Source organism: Vespa mandarinia, chromosome 23 (genome assembly GCF_050613455.1).
Source record: "Vespa mandarinia isolate Hongniang chromosome 23, ASM5061345v1, whole genome shotgun sequence".
Taxonomy (NCBI): domain Eukaryota; kingdom Metazoa; phylum Arthropoda; class Insecta; order Hymenoptera; family Vespidae; genus Vespa; species Vespa mandarinia.
In genome coordinates this window covers 448,344-469,374 of record NC_140832.1, presented here as the reverse complement: position 1 = coordinate 469,374, position 21,031 = coordinate 448,344, and the positions used below count along the sequence as shown (strand labels likewise).

At 30.5% G+C, this 21,031-nt stretch overlaps 4 protein-coding genes and 1 long non-coding RNA gene across 12 annotated transcripts; 2 read left to right on the top strand and 3 right to left on the bottom strand.

Annotated features, from left to right (window-relative positions):
* Positions 1–112: 112 nt before the first annotated feature.
* LOC118450014 (neprilysin-11) lies at positions 113–8,891 on the bottom strand. Of its 4 annotated transcripts, XM_035885329.2 has the most exons (17): positions 8,451–8,881; positions 6,586–6,669; positions 4,506–4,573; positions 4,191–4,366; positions 3,656–3,901; positions 3,128–3,333; positions 2,873–3,049; positions 2,695–2,793; positions 2,493–2,637; positions 1,828–2,042; positions 1,522–1,698; positions 1,294–1,456; positions 1,163–1,211; positions 977–1,044; positions 752–888; positions 497–661; positions 113–289 (listed from the first exon to the last, which is right to left on the bottom strand). In XM_035885329.2, exons 2-17 carry the CDS (start codon positions 6,595–6,597, stop codon positions 113–115), a joined length of 2,280 nt encoding a protein of 759 aa, XP_035741222.2. In that variant the 5' UTR covers positions 6,598–6,669; positions 8,451–8,881. The 4 variants fall into 4 exon arrangements, with proteins under 4 accessions (XP_035741222.2, XP_035741220.2, XP_035741218.2 ...); XM_035885327.2 differs by having other exon boundaries at positions 497–888; positions 8,811–8,891; XM_035885325.2 differs by having other exon boundaries at positions 497–888; positions 8,451–8,883.
* A 689-nt stretch (positions 8,892–9,580) lies between these two features.
* On the bottom strand, positions 9,581–12,537 carry LOC118450016 (dipeptidase 1). 3 transcript variants are annotated; one of them, XM_035885333.2, is made up of 9 exons: positions 12,395–12,537; positions 12,012–12,138; positions 11,395–11,563; positions 10,902–11,339; positions 10,562–10,820; positions 10,366–10,450; positions 10,208–10,283; positions 9,906–10,120; positions 9,581–9,751 (listed from the first exon to the last, which is right to left on the bottom strand). In XM_035885333.2, the coding sequence occupies exons 1-9, from the start codon at positions 12,476–12,478 to the stop codon at positions 9,741–9,743; spliced, it is 1,464 nt and encodes a 487-aa protein (XP_035741226.1). In that variant the 5' UTR covers positions 12,479–12,537; the 3' UTR covers positions 9,581–9,740. The 3 variants fall into 3 exon arrangements, 2 of the variants coding, with proteins under 2 accessions (XP_035741226.1, XP_035741225.1); XM_035885332.2 differs by lacking the exon at positions 9,581–9,751 and having other exon boundaries at positions 9,757–10,120; XR_004840559.2 differs by lacking the exon at positions 9,581–9,751 and having other exon boundaries at positions 10,057–10,120; positions 10,545–10,820.
* On the top strand, positions 10,035–12,026 carry LOC118450018 (uncharacterized). Its single transcript, XR_004840561.2, has 4 exons — positions 10,035–10,307; positions 10,657–10,829; positions 10,929–11,662; positions 11,746–12,026. It is a non-coding gene; the product is annotated as an uncharacterized LOC118450018 (long non-coding RNA).
* Positions 12,538–13,073: 536 nt separating the features above from the next.
* On the top strand, positions 13,074–16,703 carry LOC118450017 (uncharacterized). Of its 2 annotated transcripts, none has more exons than XM_035885335.2 (5): positions 13,074–13,210; positions 14,017–14,274; positions 14,357–14,497; positions 14,593–14,717; positions 14,790–16,703. In XM_035885335.2, exons 1-5 carry the CDS (start codon positions 13,103–13,105, stop codon positions 14,806–14,808), a joined length of 651 nt encoding a protein of 216 aa, XP_035741228.1. In that variant the 5' UTR covers positions 13,074–13,102; the 3' UTR covers positions 14,809–16,703. The 2 variants fall into 2 exon arrangements, with proteins under 2 accessions (XP_035741228.1, XP_035741227.1); XM_035885334.2 differs by having other exon boundaries at positions 14,809–16,699.
* A 230-nt stretch (positions 16,704–16,933) lies between these two features.
* olf186-M (Ki-ras-induced actin-interacting protein-IP3R-interacting domain olf186-M) lies at positions 16,934–20,978 on the bottom strand. Of its 2 annotated transcripts, XM_035885321.2 has the most exons (6): positions 20,842–20,959; positions 20,711–20,724; positions 20,276–20,567; positions 19,831–20,129; positions 18,835–19,059; positions 16,934–18,759 (listed from the first exon to the last, which is right to left on the bottom strand). In XM_035885321.2, the coding sequence occupies exons 2-6, from the start codon at positions 20,718–20,720 to the stop codon at positions 17,690–17,692; spliced, it is 1,896 nt and encodes a 631-aa protein (XP_035741214.1). In that variant the 5' UTR covers positions 20,721–20,724; positions 20,842–20,959; the 3' UTR covers positions 16,934–17,689. The 2 variants fall into 2 exon arrangements, with proteins under 2 accessions (XP_035741214.1, XP_035741215.1); XM_035885322.2 differs by lacking the exon at positions 20,711–20,724 and having other exon boundaries at positions 16,938–18,759; positions 20,842–20,978.
* Between the last annotated feature and the right edge of the window lie 53 nt (positions 20,979–21,031).

Here is a 21,031-nt window from a genome sequence, read left to right as displayed (position 1 = left end):
ATCAGTCTATATAAATATAAATCTTAAATTAAATATGACAGTTTTATGCTTTTTTCATACATTCTGTCACAATTGTACAAATATATTTTGGATTGAGTCAAATAGCAAACATTTACCACAAGATGCATTTATGTTCTGGATTCATACGACTATTAGTTGAACATTTCCAAGCTTTTGCAAATTCTGCATTATTCGACAATGTTCCAATTACTCTATAATGATTTGGTGCATGGACACCTTCTATAAGTTTAGATTTTAATGCTCCATTTGTATAATTTCCACACCAAACCTGGAGAAAGTTATGTTATTAATTTTAATAACTTAAGAAACATGTTCTGTGTATATTAATAATTTAGTAAATAACGATCTATGCTATTTTAGAAAGAATGATTAGTTCAGTAGCTACATTTTCTTTCATAAATAATTGGAAATAAATATGTATTTAAAAAGGTTGTTGACCGTTATAAAATAAAATTAATTGCAATGAAATATTTACTTGTGCAAAGCCTAAGAAGAACAATTGTTCGTGGGTATATTCTGAAAGGCCAGGTAAAGCTCGTTGATGCGAATTACGAGCTTGCAATCTTTGATAGGCTCTATAAGCCTCTCGTATTCCACCATTATCAGCAATATTTTCACCCTGAGTTGTAATGCCATTTACCTGAAAAATCATTAGTAATTCTTTGTCTTTGCAAATTAGCCAATATACCTTGGCACATTTTGGTATATTTTCAACGAGAATATTACTCACTGTAAAATTGTTACCCAGCTCAGGAAGATGATAACTACTGTACTGTTTGATGATACATTCGACTTTCTCATGGTAATGTTGCAATGTTTCGTCGCTCCACCATTGCCTGAGATTGCCGTTTTCATCGTATCTGCGACCTGACATAAAAAAAAAATCGTGTAATTTTTTTCGTTATTATAAATCAATGTATAATTACTATGAATCAATGTATTTGGGACATTATACCTTGATCATCAAACCCATGAGTAAGTTCATGACCCATAATCGCACCCATTGCACCATAGTTGATTGATCTATATAAAAATGTTCATTATTTTCAATATTGCAAATGGTTTTTTCTTTTTTTTAACAAAATTATGTTTTTAGTATTTCCGAAAATACAGAAAATAGATGTAATTATACCAAGCTTACTCTATTCCATTTCCATAGAATGGTGGATGTAAAATACCCGCTGGAAAAGCTGAAAATGGCAAAAAAGGTATTACATTAAATTAATTATTAATTATTAATTATTAACTATTGATGTAATGATATATACTTACTGACTGAATTTAAAATAGCGCTGTAAAATGCATTAACAGTAGTTCCAGTGGATATCCATCGATTTTTATCCGGTTTTTCTCGCAAATTATTTAAATTTTTCTTAACGCCTACATCCGTCAGTTTCAGAAAAGTTTCAAACAATTTTCCTTCTATTACTTCTGCCTGCAATAGAAATTGTTCAATAGATTCAAATGTTTTTTTTTTATTTTAAAATAATACCAACTTACACCTTCATAAAATTTATTTAATTTCTCTGGATTAGTAATCCACTCTGGAAAGCCGACAAATGGTCTCATTGCGTATAATTTTCTATGTGCGCGTAGTCTAGTATCTGCATCCATCCAATCTAATTCTTTAACCATTGTATCAAATGCTGCCCTAATGTCCATTAACATTTCTAAAGCCTAAAATTATCCTCTTTTGTATATTTTACATATTTCAATTTTATAATTTCATAACAAAAAGTTGACGAGTTTTAACATAAACTTTGAAGAGATCTAAGAAGATAAATCTCAAACATATAGATCACTGACCTTTTCCCTTTCCTGTTCATTGAAATGTTTTTGAGCGTAGACGTAACTTAGAGCCATGCCAAAGTTAGCATTAACATTTCCTGTACAACCTTTCCATCTTGGCGTTTTTTCTTTAAGACCAAAAACTTTTTGAGAAAATTGAAAGCCAAGATCACGAAACTTTTGCAGTGTAAGCGGCGTAATCGCTGAATATACGCTCCACCAGATAAAACGTGCTAAAAGAATTCAGTAATAGTATTAATTAGGAACTTTTTCCAAAGATCGGATAGTTTTAGCCAAAGTGAGCGAATAATTGAAAACAATGTCACTAAGTGCCATGAGTAACGCGGTTGTACGATAACCTTTTGCTCTCTCTGGCCTCATTAGATTATGGGGATACGTTCTTTTAGTTATTCGATTTTTCATCCTTTTTTTTTTTTTAAATGATAACAAATAAACGTTAGTAAACTATTGTTCGCATTTGAAACAACAGTCCTTTTTAAGTTGAACAATGAAACATCATTAACTCCCTTTCTAAATACTCATTGAAAAATATTTGACCTATATATAATATATGATATACATATGTATGTGTTGAATATTAGAGTACGTATAACGAACGAATATTAAAGTGTTGAGACAACCACGCGCAGCTAGTTCAACAATGATGGAGAAGATAAGTATACCTATCGTAGCAGGCGGCGTAATAGCAAGTAGTTGGGGCAATTTCTGTAAATAGTGTAGATCCATTACAATAATTCTTTCACTCTCTGTATTTACGGTCACATTTGTATTTTCAAATATACCATCCAGATATCTCGTCCAGTTCCACTAAAAAAATATATTTTCGTTTGGATATATTCATTATATATGTAATGGATATATTACTTGTTGTACACGTAGATCAGTCAGTTGTTGTAACTCATCAATGGTAACATCATGAAATAAGTGATGTACGCTACGTCTTTCCTCTGGTGTATCCATGATCTATTCAAGGATAAAGAATCGATATAAGATTTAATCTTTCAAGACATTAAATGGATCATTTCAGGATAACATATTCTACCTTTGCAATTTTCGTACTAAATTCTAAAATTTCATCCGCAAAACTTGTACTTCTGTTTCCAGCCCCAGCAAATTCCATCATAGCTTTTATATATTTTTTATATTCACCTAATTCTGACTGAAAACGTTGAGGATCGAGGAGATATCGTTCGCTAAAAGCTGGAGATACTTGCTCCGTCTACCAAATAATAATCATCAAATAATATAACCAAGTTATTTTGGGAAACAGTTGGCAAGTTTAAAAATATAATCTTACCATTATTCTGTTTCTCGTCGTGTCTCGTATATCCTCGCTAATATACAAATTAACCAAAAGATTCAAGCCTAATATTCTTCGGATTGTACCAGCAATTCGAGATAAATCAAGAGGAGGAACTTTGACTTGTAAAGGTGGATCCGTCGGTAATCCTATTTTTTTGAATACTTCGAATATCGGTTGTAATCCCAACGTTTCGATGCTCGCTAAAAATAATATACTTGAATATACGAATAAATATATTTTTTTTAAAAAGTATATGTTTATTTATATACAAAGATGTATAAGACAAGTTCCGGTTATGTTTTTATCAATAGTTTCTAACGTTATCACCATACCTGATCTCATAAACAGCGTTACGTGATATATCATAAATACATGATAAGCGTTTAGAAAATTACTCTCATATCATTAACATACAAAATAAATGCGGATGTTTAATAACATAAACGTGACTATGAATAATGCAACAATATAATTCATCATCTTTGATATCTTATAGATTCGTGATTGGACATTTGATCTTACCCGTATCCATGCAAGTTCTGTAAAGAGACCTTGCTAACTTAACAGGTCTTAGATCATCCTCTTTATCAGACATTTCTAATAAAATTCTTAAATCTTGGAGGAGATATTCTCTAAGGAGACTCAATTGATCCCAGGATACTTGACTCTGAGGTATCGGATGCTTTGCGACCCAGCCATCGCAAGCGAATCTATAAAAATCGTCGCAAGGATCTACGGATTTATTCATTGCTTCTAATACTCTCGCGGCTGAAACGAGAAGATTATTTTCTAATGATAAAACAAATAAGATTTCCAATGCGGAAGTATTGGTCGAAATCATGTTATCATCTTATTTAATATTTGAAAGGTTCAACGAACGTTAGAACATAGAAGATAATGATGAATCGGGGTCGAGATGTGTTATCTTCTAATTCGTAAGACGAGAAAATAGCTTAGAAGCAAAATTTTTTGGAATTGTAATATATTATTGATCGATAGATTAATAGATAACGATGACAAAAAACAAATGTAAAGGAAATATTATTTTAATCGATACCTGTTTTTATGCATTCTTCGCTCTGACACATTTCTTTGTATTCTTCCTTATAAAATACAATCATTTGCAAAGTTAAGGTAACAACAAGAGTAATCACAGTTATCGTTAATAAAACAACGATTATCACGAGCCTTGTTTCCTTTCTGCTCGATTTTTCGTCTCCGTGATTACATTGCCTGTGTCAAAAGTTTACAAGATATTAACAAAATATATGAATATATATATATATATACATATATTGTTGAGACTATAAGATAAAAATGTTTTTCAAATATTTATTCGATTCAAAGAAAAAAAAATTTTAATAATAATCACCATGGGAGTTCTGAATTTTTATTATTGCCATCGTCCACTCCCCTTCCACTGTTTTCAGGGTCATTCACCTATAAAAAAAAAGAAAAAAAAAAATAAAATAGTTATGATTCAAATCGAGAGTATAACTAGCAATTGACATTAAATCGACAATAGACCAATTGACCTTTTAATAAATACGTCGATTTAATCTATTATTAATTAGTATTTATGAATCAATGACAGACAGATCTAACAAACGAAGAGGCATTATTTATATAATTAAAACAAAAAAAAAGAAGAAAATACAAAAAAATAGAACTAATACGAGATCTTAAAAAATAATTCCATCGTATAAAAATCGTATGCGTTATTTTGATCTCGTTCAGTCATTCGAAGCGTTTCGTCCTTGTATCTTCCTCATTGTATACTTTTTTTTTTCTATAGGATTAATGATAAAAAAAAACCTAATCGGTTTACCTAATCGAACTTAGTTTAGTGTTAACCATCGTCACGAGAACATACGATCGAAGGTCTCACCTTGCTCTAGAATCAATGGAATTACCTCGGCATTACGCGCCTCCTCTCTTTACATCCTGCTGTAATCTATAATAATCCTCCTCTTATTAAAGTCCATCCAAATGAACAGTATATTCTCTCCTTTCCCCTCTCCCCTCTGTCAGGGAAATCATTGAAATATAGTTGCGTAAGGGTGCTTCGAAACAATATATAATTTCAAGAAAATAGCTTCCTACTATAAACGAATATTACTTGTGCATACATACATATGAATATATATATTCGTACATATGTATATACACGATATCCATCGAAAGAACAAGAAGTCGCACTTGAGATCTATCGATTATAATATTTATTTATATCGTCAAAAGTCATTGTTCGATTGATATGATTTTTAATTAATCCTTAACTACGGTAATTAATCGATTCATTTAGCTCCAATCGTGTGTATAGAAGAGACGTGCCGAACGATAACGCCTATCTTCCTCTCTCACCGAGTCTACTCTATTTATACGAATATACGACGATAGTATTCTTATTATAGATCTTCAACTTTTTAAATCGAAGTACGAACTGTATACAATATATTTCAATTGAGCAAGTTTTATGATTTTTTTTTTTTTTTTTTTTTATCAGCCATACGAGATTCGTTTATTTTGATTTTTTCTTTTACAGCGCAAAAAGTTTGCGATTAAATCGATCGATGGCGATCTATCGTCTTTGTCAAACAATTATTATAATTAATAATTATTGTTAGAGGCAAAGCGATACTAATGCACATATTCGAAGAGACATTCATTATTGGTGTCAAGTGCTCGATTTCCTATTAGTTTTAATCTCTCAGACTATATCCTATTTAAGGTGATATCTATACGCTCCATTTATCTTCTAAGAGATCGTTGATTTCACTTCGATCATGACGAAACATAAAATAGACATTGAAATAAATACTCATTGCTATCGATCTTAATATACATTTTCGTTAATTGCAAGTCATTTATAGAATAAACGACGAGTCATATACATGACCTTCGTTTTAAAATAACACATGTAACATCATATGTACCTATTACGTATTTGTTATATTATAACAAATATGTACCTATTTACTTCGAATAATACATAAAAGAAAAAAAAACATCGTTTTAGAAATGCTGCGAATTTTCATTCATAATTCATTAACATTTAAAAAGTCGAACATTAACAATGACACGCGTATCAATAGATCATTTTTCGTCCATATACATATATCGAGGAACAAACAACTTCCTACAAGGATCCTCGCATCCATTGATCTTTTATTTCATTGTACGCTCATATTGGAATTTCAAAGTGATCAAAGAAGGCAATCGTATTCGAACATTTAAGTATACGTCTTATGTTTTATGCAGGTGTAGCAACATATCGTATCCACAAAACGAGGTAGAGAGGGGAAATGTGTCGTCTCCAGGGACAGTTGATATTAAAGAAAATAATGATTCTAAGATTCACGATTGCGGCAGGAAAAGGAAAAAAAAGATATATTAAAAAGAAAAAAGAAAAAAAAATGAAAAGAAGAAGAAAAGCAAGGACTAGGTCTAACCTTGTATCTCATCTTTCGTTCCTCTTCAACCTTATCCCCGTCGTCGTCGTCAACTTCGCGGTTTCGTCCTATCGCTTCGTAACTCTGAAACAAAGAACAATGCCGAGAGTTAAGTTATTAAGAAAAAATGCGTCGTTCGATGACGACGATGATCGTCCTGCTTCTTTGCATAGAATGAAAGAGGTACGCAACGTGTCGCAGACATCGAACGATATCATTTCTCCTTCGCCCAGTTTCTTTAATTATTTCGATTTGTACAACTATGATATAGCCTACACATTTGCACATTTTTCATTAATCATTCATCTCTATCAATCTTTTAAAAGTTAGAGGTATACAAAGATCGTGTTATATATCCGCATATAAAATGATCTTTATTAAAACTCTCAAAGAACATTGTGCTTAAAGTGTTATTTATTTTTAGTTAAAACAAATTGTAAAAAAAGGAACTTTCTCTATCAAGGGCAAATAAATCCTGATGTTCTTTCGCAGATATCATTTAATTAACATACGATAATTGAAATTTTACATACGTTTTGAAATCAATGCACTATCGGCATTGGCATTGACAAAGATATACGAATGTTTATCGCGTGTCTATAACATAATTGTTTTTATGTAATCTATAATTGCTTATATGTTTTTCCGAAGAAGACAAACGCGTCAATGGATGATCACTGAAACCGGTCTGACATCGTGTCGGATAAATGTGCATATATATCTATATATCGTGCATTGTATAATATCCGATAGTACCAGCACGTAACGAAGATAGATCAATTTACGCTATTACATCGGCACGTAAGCTCATTTTCTAGACTTTTTTTCTTTCTTTTTCTTTTTTCTTTTCTTTTTTTTTCTTTTTTTTCATTTCTTTTTCTTTCTTTTTTTTTCTTTTTTTTTTTTTTTATCAAACTCGGTTTAACGTTGCTTCGAGAGTTTTTTTCTATTAGGTGTAACTTTTCTTGTCATTGTATGATTACGAAAAGCTCAGCACGACTCTTTGTCTCGTCTTCAATATCAGCTAATTAGGAGTTGAAGAGAAAATTCAAAACGATTAAAACGAAAAACAACAAGAATAGAAACGCTTCGTTTTCTTGAAAAGATAATCAAGATTTTCACTGGAAATAATTAGCGCAAAGAAAGTTGTTTATCTCGTTTGTATCATACGATTAGAATAAATAATTGAAAACGAAAAAAACAAGAGGTATATCTCAAAACAATTACAAATATAAATAAAATATAATAGAATATAAATATATTAAACATAGGAAGAAAATATATGTATAATATTTAAATGATATGTTATTTCTCGTTATCTACTTTGTACTTTGCGTTATCAATCACAATTTAAAATATTTTGATTATCAAATTATATTTATGCTTAATAGCATTCAAAAAAGAAATATTAGATTAAATGATTAAGAGAGCACGAAGGCGCTATGTTTTTTTCCGAGTCGCAAAACTTTCGTTTCACGAGATTCTCATTTCATTCCCGCACAAATGTTTTCTATTATATTAAGAATCGCTTTAATACGTATCTCGAAACGCGTAAAAATATGTAACTTTATATTTAGAAGAACTCGAGGTTTTTGATCTCGACTACGTCAGCTCGGAGATTATAACGAAAGTAAGATATAAATTAAATATTAACCACGTGTATGCAAAGCCGGCACGTGCCATTAAAATCTATTACGTTTTAGCGTCTATTGCCTTGATCTTTGAACATTTAAGGAATATACGGAATAATATATAAAGCAAAAATCGAACGAAACGAATCGTTTGCCATAAAAATTTTTTCTTTTATTCTAATCATTAATTGAAAACACACACTATAAAAAACACTGAAAAGTCGATGGACTCACCTGATATTTATTTCTTTAAATATATATATACATATATATATATACATACATATATATATATATACATATATATATATGTATATATATACACTTGCTTAGAAAGACATGAAATATATTATAATAGGAGTTTTTTTCTAAGAATCCTATGAATATATTTCTTTGTTTAGGAAGACGCGTAGACTCGCTCCGTGCACGATCGAAATCAAAATATAAAGTCACGAGGAAAAAGGCAAAGATTATGAGAGAACGACGAGCATGCGCGCGTACGAAAAAATATTTCTCCTCCGTCAGTTTAATTCGAGCTCGCGACTCTTCCCGTCATAGTACTATTTCATTCGATATTCGTTTGAAGATTCTCACGTTTGCTTTTTACCGCCTACGAGATCGCTCGTCGCTTCGAAGAATGTACGCTGCGGGACAGGCGATAAACCAAACTGAAGTTTCGGCTCGAGAAGAAGCGAGTCTAATCATCCTATTCCCCCACTTAACTGTCTAAGATAGTGTTAAGATCCTCGCTCTGATCGAAGCTAACTTTATTCGAAGAAAACTAGTACAGATAGTCGTTTCTTCTTGTTATTTAAGTATATTTCCTGCTTAATTATTTTCCTGTTTACTTTTCTTCTTCGTTCCATTTTAACGAGTACATTTGATTCGTTAAATAATACAATCATCCTTATCGTCTATTTTTTAACAACATCATATTATTCAAGATAAGTTTATATATTTTATTAAAATGTCGTATTGTTCTTAACGCGTTTGAAATATATTATCGTCAAAAAGTAACGTATAAAATTAGTTAATAAAGGCAGTAGGTTCCAAATGTTACGATTTGATTGGCCGTATACATTCGACAATTTTCTTTAATCTTAGGAGCGTAGGCCGTTAACACGTGCATCCTCATTTTGGCAACTCCTTTGTGATAGTAAAACTCTTCGTTATTACTTAACTCGTTTCTGACTCAGGATAAATAAACTTATCGTTAGAATTTTTATCAGAACGCATAGGTCAAAAAGAAAATGACGAGTCATGCGAAGAGGAAATACATTGTCTCGATATACAAAAATTTTAATCAAATGGAACAGTGTGATTTATAATAGCCTGATAACACACTTTATTAAAAAATATCAAATAGTCGAGGCCAGGTACACCCTATTCCAATGATCGTGTTAAGCGTTAAGGACATTTCCGGAAAGGCTTCCCCTTCTCAAAACGATTTCGCAATATCGCTATGAACACAAATGTTCGACAAAAATAGCCGACGTTTCTTTCCTCGTAGGAATATAGAATATTTCATATCGATGCTATGAAATAAAAAAAAATTATCGTAAAGAAAAGAAAACAATTCCTTTATAACATTATCGTAACAAAATCTATTAAACTGGATTGTTATTTATAAAAAACAAAAATAAGTCATCAAAATTAATTGGAATTACAATTAAGCATCTATACTTATACAATTAAAAGAATCTTCTATGAGTTCTTGTGGTATCCATTCTTCAGCCGGAGATTGATGTAATACAACAATAGCATGATTTTCTACTTCCTTCAAAACACGTAACAAATTTCCACCGACTAATTTCTTTATATCCGAAGCGGACCACAGTCTATCCCTTGTTAATTCTGCCAATAATAATGGATATCCGGAAACGTCTGGAAGTTCTGTAGGTGGACTGAAAGAAGCAACGACAAATGTATCAATGTGCTCTAATTAGTCGAAAATATTACCGAAACAAATATTCATTAAACGTTTCGTAAACCTTAGGATTCCATCGTAACCGGCTCCTAGGCCAACGTGATTAACGCCAGCTATTCGGCGTATATAATTTATGTGAGCTAAAAGGAAAAAATATTAGTAAAGTAAGAAATTAGTTCATTACTAATAAATTAACTATTGCATAATAAATAATTATCTAACCTATAACGTCGTGCATGGAAGCCTTATCTCCACAGCTAAGGTATGCACTGTCGAAACTAACCATGACCAATCCACCATTAACGGACTTGAAACATTAATAGAGTTAATAATAAAATATAAAGTCGGGTTTATTGGCGAAATAATTAATTATCAGCTAATTAACGATATTAAACAAATACCTATAGCCAATAGTTACCAAATTTCGAAGTACGTCGTCTGGTACATTGCTAGATGAATTGCAAAGAGATCTGGCAGCGCTATGCGAAAATATAACAGGTGCCTTTGTTATAGATAATGCATCTTTCATAGTCCTGATCGAAGCGTGAGAAAGATCAACGAGCATTCCTAATCGATTTAATTCCCTGACAACAGCTTTTCCAAAACTCGAAAGCCCATCACTCTGAAAATCTGCAGGAGCTACTCTATCTGGATCTTCGACGGAACAAGAGTCTGCCCTAGTATCGGTAAAAAAGAAATTTTTAATTTATTAATTTCCTGACGATTACGTGATCCTTTTTTCCATGGCGTAAACTTACCAGGGTGTATTACATTTGTGTGTCAAGGTCATATAACGTGCACCAAGACGATAGAAACTCCTAAGTACCGCCATAGAAGTACCAATACTGTGACCTCCCTCGATCCCTACTAAACTAGCGATAACCCCGTCCTTGTGAGCCTTTTCGAGTTCGCCACTCGTCGTTACCAGTCTTATTTTCGTCGAATATTTCGAAGTGAGTCTTCGAACGACATCAATTTGTTCGAGAGTAAGTTGCACCGCATCTAGAAATTGAGCCTCGCAAGGGACGTATGCTGACCAAAATTGTGCGCCTACGATACCTTGACGTAAACGTACAAGATCGGTTTGCCATTGAGGGCCCCAAGTAGAGTTTCTTGAGACGTCTTCGTCGAACGGAAAATCTTGCAGTTTCGTATTTCCTCGATGTTTTCGTAAGTTCCAAGCGAAGTCGTTGTGACTAAAGAAAATATGTAATTGTCAACTCATCCCAACTTTTTTTTTTTTTTGCATACCCATCGATCAATGGAACTTCTGAAAGCATTCTCCGAACGACCTGCAATCTCGCTTCTAGAAGATGAGAACTCCGAAGTTCCAATCCCAATGGTAATCCTACGGCGACGACTAAGGCGCATCCGAAAAAAAAGATTCCTACCGTAATTATCCATCGTCTCATGCTACGTCCTGTCGAGGAAACAAAAAAATGTTAAACGTAAAAGATAACTGTAACTTTCGAAATATGTTGAAAATCATTCTTCGTCGATAGCTTCCCATAGGAAAAAGGTAATCAAGCGCGTAACATTATTCTTACATGAAATTACCATAACGGTGACTCGAAGATTCCTTTCATCTTTCGTTACTTTCAGCTGAATTTCCTCGTCAGCATTGTTTTCGCAATTGAGTAATTCGTCGAACCGTAAATAGAAATCATATCAAATCAAGATATTCTTTCTTAACCGTTACGCCAGTTTTTCGCGGATTTTTTTACAGCGACAATCCGCTAAATGAAAATCTTTCTGGCGGGCTTAATACAAAGCAATGTGCTATGTCGTGCAAATCAAAACTCAGTGATGTGCAAAATAAGTAAAAAGATTGCTCAAACTGATTGATAATATTCATTACCAAGACTTACCATTTTCTCTCGAAGCATCTTTATTTTTATCTAATGAAGTCGAAACATTTTGCTCCTTAACGTGATGTAAAGCATCGCCATTCGGTAATTTTCTCATAAGTTCTGGAGAAGAAAGTTGTAAGCAAGTCTAAAAAAAAATACAAAAATAATAGATCCTTTTTAATAACATCCTAAAATTTTATGAAAATTCATCTATGATTATCATTCGCTTTTAACGAAAGAATTATAGTACAATTTCTATAGTACATACATATTATAAGAGTCAAACATTATTATTGTATAAAATTGAAAAGCAAAAATGATAATGATAATACGATGATAGTAATCGACCGGCATAGGAAGACTATTGAATAGCATAACCAATATCTGTTTATTTGCTCTACCTCTAATATATCAACGTCCTTTCGAGTTGGTGGCGGTGAACGATATAACATTCCATCCTTACTGAGTCCATATAGCTCGAACATCTTTTTCTTAATTTATTATTTCTGATAAAATTCACTGGCTACTGTAGTAAACATCAACGGGTGCGTTAGGATGTAATACGGACGAACGCATGCGCCAACTTTTATATCGACCCGGGCTAGAAAACCTTTCAAAACGAAAATCATATGAATCGTTTGCAATTTCATCGTATCTTATATATATAATGGAAATCATACTGTATAAACATTATTTGTCGTTTATATCGTTGTGCCTATGTATACGTACAAGACAATGTACATAAAAATGATAGAAAATCGTTAAGTATAAATAATGAAAGATATTAGAAAAAAAAATTAATGATTATTTAAAAGATGAAAATGAAAGCATTAAAGATAAATCATGAATAACTTAAATAAGTATATAACGAGAAAAGGAAAGTGAAATGAAATTGAAAAAAGGCGCGGAAAGTGAATGAAACAATTGAACTTCCGATATGCGCGGAAGTAACTGCGCGTAAAAGTACTTCTCGGTGCCGCCGCGACGCCATATTGTTTGCGGTGTAAGTGCACGTCGTTCAACGGTTTGCTCCTTGTCGGTCGTTTTTTTCTTCCTTCGTTTAGTGAGCCCCGTCGGGATTTCTTACGAAAATTTCGCGCAAAAGCAACATGAAAAAAACCAAGGATGTGTCGGACGAAGACGAATATTCAGCGGACGATCCAGAAGAAGTAGAAGGAGCTTCGGAGGAAGAGTGGACTCCAGAGGCAGGAGCTGAGGTAAACCCACGCTACCGGAAACTTTTTCATCTTTTACGACTTATATCTATTACTTTACGCCTTGACTTATTCTATTTATTTTACTTTATATCACTTCTTAGTCGATGCAACAATGTTATCGATTAAAAAATAATAATCGACTCTTCCTCATTTGCGATCGAACAATCGTCACAAACGGTCGAGAATTTCTTAATAAATTGTGAGAATCCTCCTAAGAAACATCACTCGAAGAAATCATTATCTTTCTTTCTAATTGTTCGAGATCAAAGATTATCATTTTTTTGTATAATAAATATTCAATCATCGAGCTTTGTAAAAAGCTATTGCTTTTATAAGCATTCGATATGAACAGAAAAACACTTGGATGAAAGTTTTAGGTACACGTTAGAAACGTATCAAAATCTCATAACTCATGCTGTATTTAAATGAAACTTTTTAATCGAGTGAATGTGCTGTGATAATTCTTGAAAATTTATTACTATTATTCAAATATAAACTCGATCGATTTTTATAATGTGCTAGAAAGGTGTTGCTAGATCGTATTCTTCTAAGTTAAATCGTTTGTTTTCTATATTTTGACTATGTTTGTGCGGCCATCATTGCCGGCCGGTCAGTGGCGCCGGCAGTAAATTTTTTAAACGCGCGAATCTAATGTCGACCTTTATCACGATAAGTATATTGATATTTCGATCAAATTTTTATTAATATTAATATTTACTTCCTAACTATATATGATTTATAATTTTTTATACCAAAAAATTATCAATCTTGACAGAATATTTTATAATATTTATATTCCTTTTTAGAGTGCTACAAAAAAAAGACCACAAAGAGAAGCTGCTAAAAAAAGACAACATTCGGAAGAGGAAGAAGAAGATGAGGAAGAGGAGGATGAGGAAGAAGACGACGAGGAAGACGACGAATCCGATTCAGATGCAGAAAAAAAACCCAAAAGGAAAAGACGTTCTAAGAAAGAAGAGGATGATAAAGAAGAAGATGAAGAAGAAGATTCTGATGATAATAGTTTCAATGAATCATCAGGGGAAACGCCAAAAGATTACACAGTATGTTAAAATTTATTATAATATGTTAGACGCAGAATGTAATATTAAAATTATGTCAAGTAATTATAATATATAATTATAGTCTGGAGCATTTGTCGTTGCAAAAGCTGATATCGGAGGAAATAAAGATCCAACTTTGTGGAGGATAGATGGGAAAGCATTACTTCAAAAATTCTTACCTTTTAAAGAAGATGGAAAAACATTGTACAAAAGTACCTCCACGGTATGTATATATATTTATTGATAAAGTAATTACTTAAAAATATATTTTATGTTTATAATTCATTTAAGTAATAAATGTACATTTAATCTTTCTAGTATTCTGGGTGGTCAGTCAGCAACAAAGACAAATATTTAGCAGCACAGGTAACTTTCAAAGTGCAAAATAGAACAGAAACAATTGTGGAACTTCATCTTGATCAACAACAACAAGAAGTTGTAAAGTTAGTGGATTAATTTTTTTATAAGATCACATTATTTTTATTTATTTATTTATTTAAAAGACTCCCTTAAAGAAGAGAATTTCTGTTTTAGGGAGGAAAAAGAAGATTAAATGTAGTTTGAGTTTTGCTATTATTTGTTTATATATGGTTTAAGGTATATTAAGGATGAATACCTCTACATCCACATATACATATGAATGAAAATACAGAAAGCGTCATAGATGTCATCCTCCTAAATACTACAGTCAATATGAAATGATGCATGCCAATACCAAGTCTGTAATAGCACATTTTATATTGTCTGCAGACTTTGGCAAGGCAGTAATTATCACGCTCTATGTATAAACATTACATGTATGCACGAACATGAAGCAGTAATGTAGCAGGTTCATATTTAAATTTAAGATCGGGTGAACCATGGATCCAACGTTATCGTAATGAGTGGCTTTAGGCATAGTGAATGTGATTCTACCAAAAAATACCTGTGTACTGCGATGAAAAAGTGCAGATATCTGATTCTGCGTTTTCATGGAAATGTTTGATAACATAATATGTAAAGTAAAACTAAATGGGATTTTATGCCTATGACAAAAACTAATTGTTTAAAAAATATGTATAATTTGTTTTTAGGAAAACATGATTATTTTTTTGACATCAATGAAGATCATGATTTAAAAAAAAATCTTAAACTCAGTGGTCATTTACATGGCTGCATTTAATAATAAAGTAAAACATCCGGTAATTAAATAGTCCACTTTTGTTTTCCACCCAAGTTACAAGGTGCTACTTACGCAAATGAATCTCATTATTTTCCGTTATCGATTATAGTTTAATAACTTCTCATTGTGGCTCAACATAAACATTACTATATGTTTTTAGATTAATATTCATTGCTTTGACATAATCCACAATGAATATCAGCATTAATAATAATTTTTATTACGGAAACGATTGATTCAAATTCTTAATTCATCGAATAAGAAAATCGTAACTTTATGGAGTCTATCTGATCGTGATTAATAGAAACATTTCACGGATGCAAGTTATAAACTAACGTACATTGAAAAAGAGAATTGCATAAAGAAAATCTTATAGTAGATCTTTATTTAGTTTTCCCATATTTATACATTATATCTTTTTTCTACAGTGCTCTTAATACATCTTTTATTTTATTTCATAACTAAACTAAAATTTTTTAAATTATCTCATTGTGCTTCTTTATTTCGTAGGCAGATTGAAAAATGTAACAAATCATCACAATTTCAAACGAAGTGACACCTTTAAAAAGGTAAATGCGTGAATATCCTTCACAGAAGGAAAATAGCATTTACAATTGATCTTGATTTACATTTTATATATATATATATATTTTATATATATATGTATATATATATAAAATTAGTAAATCTCCTGATAATAAAAGCAAAATTGGTCTTTATAGGAAAAAAAAAAAAAAAAAAATAAAAAAAAACATCAGTAAAGATATAAATTTTGCAAGAATATTTAATATCGTGTACTTAACATCTTATCATGAGCCCCATATATCTTAATAAAAATGAATAATGTTATGTAATTTATGGCGTTTTTTCGTGTAAAAATATAGGGAAGAACATATATCATGTTTTCCAATACTATTAAAATAAGAATGTAAATATGCTAGGTGAATCAAGAAATAATTCTTGCACATACAGTTCTTATATTGCTCAAGTATAATTTATAATTTTGATTGTCAATGTAGAATAGAATAAAAGTTACATAATCTTATTAACAAGTATAAAACGTGAATATAAAACCGTTTAATCATCCTATTTTATTCTGTACGTAAGCATAATTGTGTTTATATATCATATTAAATCGTAATATGAAATATAATTTAATTAAAAAAAAATCAAGTATGATCTACATTAACTGAACCAATAGATTATACATTAGTAAGGAAGATTATAAATGAATGTAAGCAAACGTGTGTTTTGAATATTAAAAGAAAAAGCGTATAAAAAGATTGCATTGCATATATATATATATATATATATGCTACTATATATATATATATATAGTAGCATTGATTTGACATAAATTAGTGTATATTTAAAGAATTAACAAAAGACTGGAATTTTTGGTCCTTTGTTTTTATTTTATATAACTAATATATCAGTTATATCAAATTAATTTTTTTTTTGTAATGTGACATTAAAACCTTCATATTAAATAATTACATATATAAAATCCTTTTGTGCATATATTTAATAATAACAAATATAAACTTAAATAAAATTTTAATGAATTAAAAAAACAATTTATAATTTATTAATGTCGATTAAAAATATTAAAAATTTTTAATAATAATAACTATTGTATACACTAAAACACAAATGTTATATTGAGACATTGTCGCTCTAAAATCATGACTTACGAAAATATTTAACAATATCCATATTTTGAAAATATTGGATAATAAAGCAATATATCTTTTCGTATTTATCCACAGCCCCATATTAAAATAATAACATTTAAAAAATAAAACATTGCTACATATCGCGTATATATACGTACGATGTACGTAATTGGTATCGCGAAGATATATGTTTTTTTTTTCTTTCTTTTCTTTTTTTTTTAAAGATATTTGTATATACATTGCATGTACATATATTTTTGCACATAAAAATAGCCAAATAATAGGCCTATAACATTTTCTATATATTGAGATTTTAGCACGTTTATTGCTGACAATTCAACTAACTTTTTAGTAAACTAATCTATCTTAATTGTTCTCTATTAAATTGTAGCCTCTTATTTCTATTATCTATAAAAAAAGATTTCGTAAAAGTATTTAGAAAAAAGCATTTAAAAATATCAGATTGCTTCCTACAATATATTATTGTTTGTTGTTTATATGCTGTTAAATAATTATCATCTATTAAACAATTAATACCCGCTAAAAATTCATTTAAATAGATCTTTTGATTATACTATCAAAAACCAGGTTCCATTCTGACGGATAAAACATTATTTAACATATCACGGATTTCTGCCATTTCTATTCTGCTTTTTGCTACAATATCCTCTAATTTTTTATTTTCTTGCATTATTTTTTCTACTTTCTCCCAGCATTTACTATCATCGAATTGACAGCAACAATCTGCATGCATGTCTTCAGTTCTATAAATATGATCTATTTTTTCTTTGCAATCGCAAGTTCGATTTTTCTTTTTACAACATTTATCTTTTGTCTTTAATAAAGTCGTTGTAGATGTACTTGAGGTATTTGTGCTTACACTTGGAGAATATTTATAAGTATTAAATGGACCGTAATTTTCGTTGGTCTTTTCTGTACTTAAACACTCGTCTTCATCTGTAGATTCTACAGTAGAATTTAATTTTTTAATGTCTATTATTTTTTCTGATGTTGCGTATGAATCAAATGATAGATCAGATTCAGATTCTTTATCTTGCGATGCTTTAGATATTATTAAGTTTGAACGATAGAAACTTTCTGCATCCAATTCATTTACCCTTGCTTGACGTTTCAAACCTCTTCTTTTATCTAATAAACTTTCATTAATTTGGTTTTTCATGATTATACTATCACTAAATCTTCTACCATCCGGGATGATACTATTCTCTTCTAAATTAACTTCATTATATCCTTCACTAGCACGTCGAGTACCAACATGTTTAGAGAAAATATTGTCATCTTTCTCTGTTATAATAGCAATTGATTTGAAGTGCTCTTTTTCTCTAGTTTTATATTTCATATTAGGAGTTACTTGGTCATCGAAATAATTACTTGGTAATTCGTCAGTTCCAAAAAATTCTGTACTATTATTAAATTGATCAGATAAATTCCTCTTGATAGATTCATCTGATTTATTAATAGATGATTTTTCTGGCTTTATATGCATTTCCTTTAATTCTCTTAATTTAGAAATATCGTTAATAGTACAGTAATCATTCACCTTTTCATGTGATGTTGTTTTTTTTGTATTTGGTAAGCATATCTCAATTAAATCACCATTATGTCCAAAAGCAAAAGACTTTTGTCCTTAAATATGTATAATGAAATAAAGTAGAAAATAATTTAAAGAAGAAGATGATACATCAATATATTTTATCTTACCAATAATCATGCGCTTATTACGCATATCAGGGCTTTTTGATCGTGGTTGGTCCAAAAATTGTCTATTGTCCGGTGATAATACGGAATGTCTGGGTTGCGGATATATTTTGTTATATTGTTCATAAGGATTGTATATTGCATAAGCATCCATTTCATGTGATTCGTGCTCGCGTAATCGTTCCATAATTTTTTGGACTATTTCAGATGGTGCTACATATGGCGAACCTTATAAAATATCACAAAGCATTATTAATAAAATATATTTCATATGATATATTACAAATCAAAGGATTATTAATCCTATTTAAATCAAAAAAAAAAAAAAAAAAAAAAAAAGCAGAAACTCCACTCATTTTGAACTATAATTTTCAAAAGGAAATCTTTAATTTCAAAATAGTTTATGATTTGTTTGTAGGTAATTACATCTATCTTGCAAACACTCTTATAATTAATGTTAAATGACTTCCTATACATATTTCTATTACATATAATTGTTCTTATATATAAACTCATGCATTTTGAAATATATATTAACAAAAATATGTAGAATAAGCTTCATTTAATTATAAACACACACATGTAACAAAAACTTGCATGTAGAATAAACCAATATTTGCAATATTAATATACCTTACAAAGAAAAGAGAGTAAGTAACAATTATAAATCAATGTTTTTATACATGCTATGACTTTCGTATATAACAAATTAAAAAAAGATGTTCATGTTTTTGCAGCAAATAAATGTAGTTGCACATTGCATTCATTAAACTTACAAATGTACTGGACCCAGAATGTCTGCGATGTAAAATACTTGTATTCATACTTAATGTGCCATCGCTTCCTATAAAGTATCAGTTACATAGTACAACACTACAATATTATGTTAAGTTTTTGTTCATATTATAAACCTTGGATAATATTGTAGGTTTATCCTATTAAGGATTGTAACATATAGTTTATCTAAAAAGATATATACATTATGAAACTTTCGCTTACCTGTTAGACCCCTATATCCCAAAGATACGGAATCAAATGATTCACTTGTTTCTTGTTGCTGTTTAACAAAGTCATTTATAGCAATTCCTTTTAATTTTGATGGTTGTAAAAACCTTTTAGGTATACGAGATAATGGACCACTTTCCTGAGGACTATTGGAACAACCACCAAATCCAAGACTAAGTAAAACTGCTTCAGGATCTGCTTTTCTCAGTTCTAATAAACTTTCTATACTACTGCAATGGCTACTATCTGATTGAAAACTTTGGTCTCGTGCAAGTCTACCATGAGGAAGAGAACTATAATACAAATATATCATTTTTATATCTATACAACTTGAGAAAAAAATTTTATTGAAAAATGTCATGCTTTATACATTCACAAACATATTATTGATTTTGTTTCATGTATGTGCATATATATATGCACTTGTTAAAATATTTACCTAGGTATTTTAGTAGACATATTGACTGCTGATGAGCCAGGCACATTTATAGGAGCTGATACAGTCATAGTAGGAATCTTGGAATAGTTTCCCTTCAAAACTGGAATGTCTTTAGCTGGTGTAGGTATTACCGAAGTGCTAGACTTAACGTCAATTGAGATAGGTACACTTGATTTTATAGGTGATGGTATAGAATCAACCCATTGTTGAACTGGGCTATTACGACGTCTCATTTCCCACATTCCACGTAGCCAATCAGTTACTCTTACAATTGTTTCTTTTCCTATACTTTCTAAAAATATATAATTCCTCAAAAACTTATTATAAAGCATTCAATTATTTGTCAATAATAGTATATAAAGATAATTGCAATTACAATACAAATTGTAAATAATATTTTAATATGTTAAAAAATCTAATTGTGTCAAAATATACCTGGGTCCATATCCCTTAGGCAGCATGAGTAATACGCAAATTTATTATAAAAAAAAAGAAACACAAAATTTTGATATGTTCGACACGAATATTGGATGAAAAAAGTGATATATCAATAATTATAAAATTACCTTGAAATTATAGTATATACACGTTACATTATTTTAAAAAATTGGCGTGCTCTTTAAGGCATATCTATAAACTTTGTTAGGCCATCTAAATGATTTGCGTCGTGCATAGTGACTGAGCTTGTAACAGCCACTTGTTAATATACATATATATATATGTGTGCGTGTATATATATAATAGTGTGACCGCACA

What these genes read in the sequence shown, in the direction of transcription:
- LOC118450014 (XM_035885327.2), bottom strand. An exon ending in CGACGAGAAACAGAATAATG is followed by an intron (nt 3,050 to 3,127) that starts GTAAGATTATAT and finishes ATTATTTGGTAG; the next exon opens with ACGGAGCAAGTATCTCCAGC. An exon ending in TAAATAAATTTTATGAAGGT is followed by an intron (nt 1,457 to 1,521) that starts GTAAGTTGGTAT and finishes TTTCTATTGCAG; the next exon opens with GCAGAAGTAATAGAAGGAAA.
- LOC118450016 (XM_035885332.2), bottom strand. Translation starts at nt 12,478, where the DNA reads ATGTTCGAGCTATATGGACTCAGTAAGGATGGAATGTTATATCGTTCA. An exon ending in AGGACGTTGATATATTAGAG is followed by an intron (nt 12,139 to 12,394) that starts GTAGAGCAAATA and finishes ATTTTTTTTTAG; the next exon opens with ACTTGCTTACAACTTTCTTC. An exon ending in GAAGTTCCATTGATCGATGG is followed by an intron (nt 11,340 to 11,394) that starts GTATGCAAAAAA and finishes TATTTTCTTTAG; the next exon opens with TCACAACGACTTCGCTTGGA.
- LOC118450017 (XM_035885335.2), top strand. Translation starts at nt 13,103, where the DNA reads ATGAAAAAAACCAAGGATGTGTCGGACGAAGACGAATATTCAGCGGAC. An exon ending in CTCCAGAGGCAGGAGCTGAG is followed by an intron (nt 13,211 to 14,016) that starts GTAAACCCACGC and finishes ATTCCTTTTTAG; the next exon opens with AGTGCTACAAAAAAAAGACC. An exon ending in TGTACAAAAGTACCTCCACG is followed by an intron (nt 14,498 to 14,592) that starts GTATGTATATAT and finishes TAATCTTTCTAG; the next exon opens with TATTCTGGGTGGTCAGTCAG.
- olf186-M (XM_035885321.2), bottom strand. An exon ending in GGGATATAGGGGTCTAACAG is followed by an intron (nt 19,060 to 19,830) that starts GTAAGCGAAAGT and finishes ATATTTTATAAG; the next exon opens with GTTCGCCATATGTAGCACCA. An exon ending in TAATAAGCGCATGATTATTG is followed by an intron (nt 18,760 to 18,834) that starts GTAAGATAAAAT and finishes TACATATTTAAG; the next exon opens with GACAAAAGTCTTTTGCTTTT.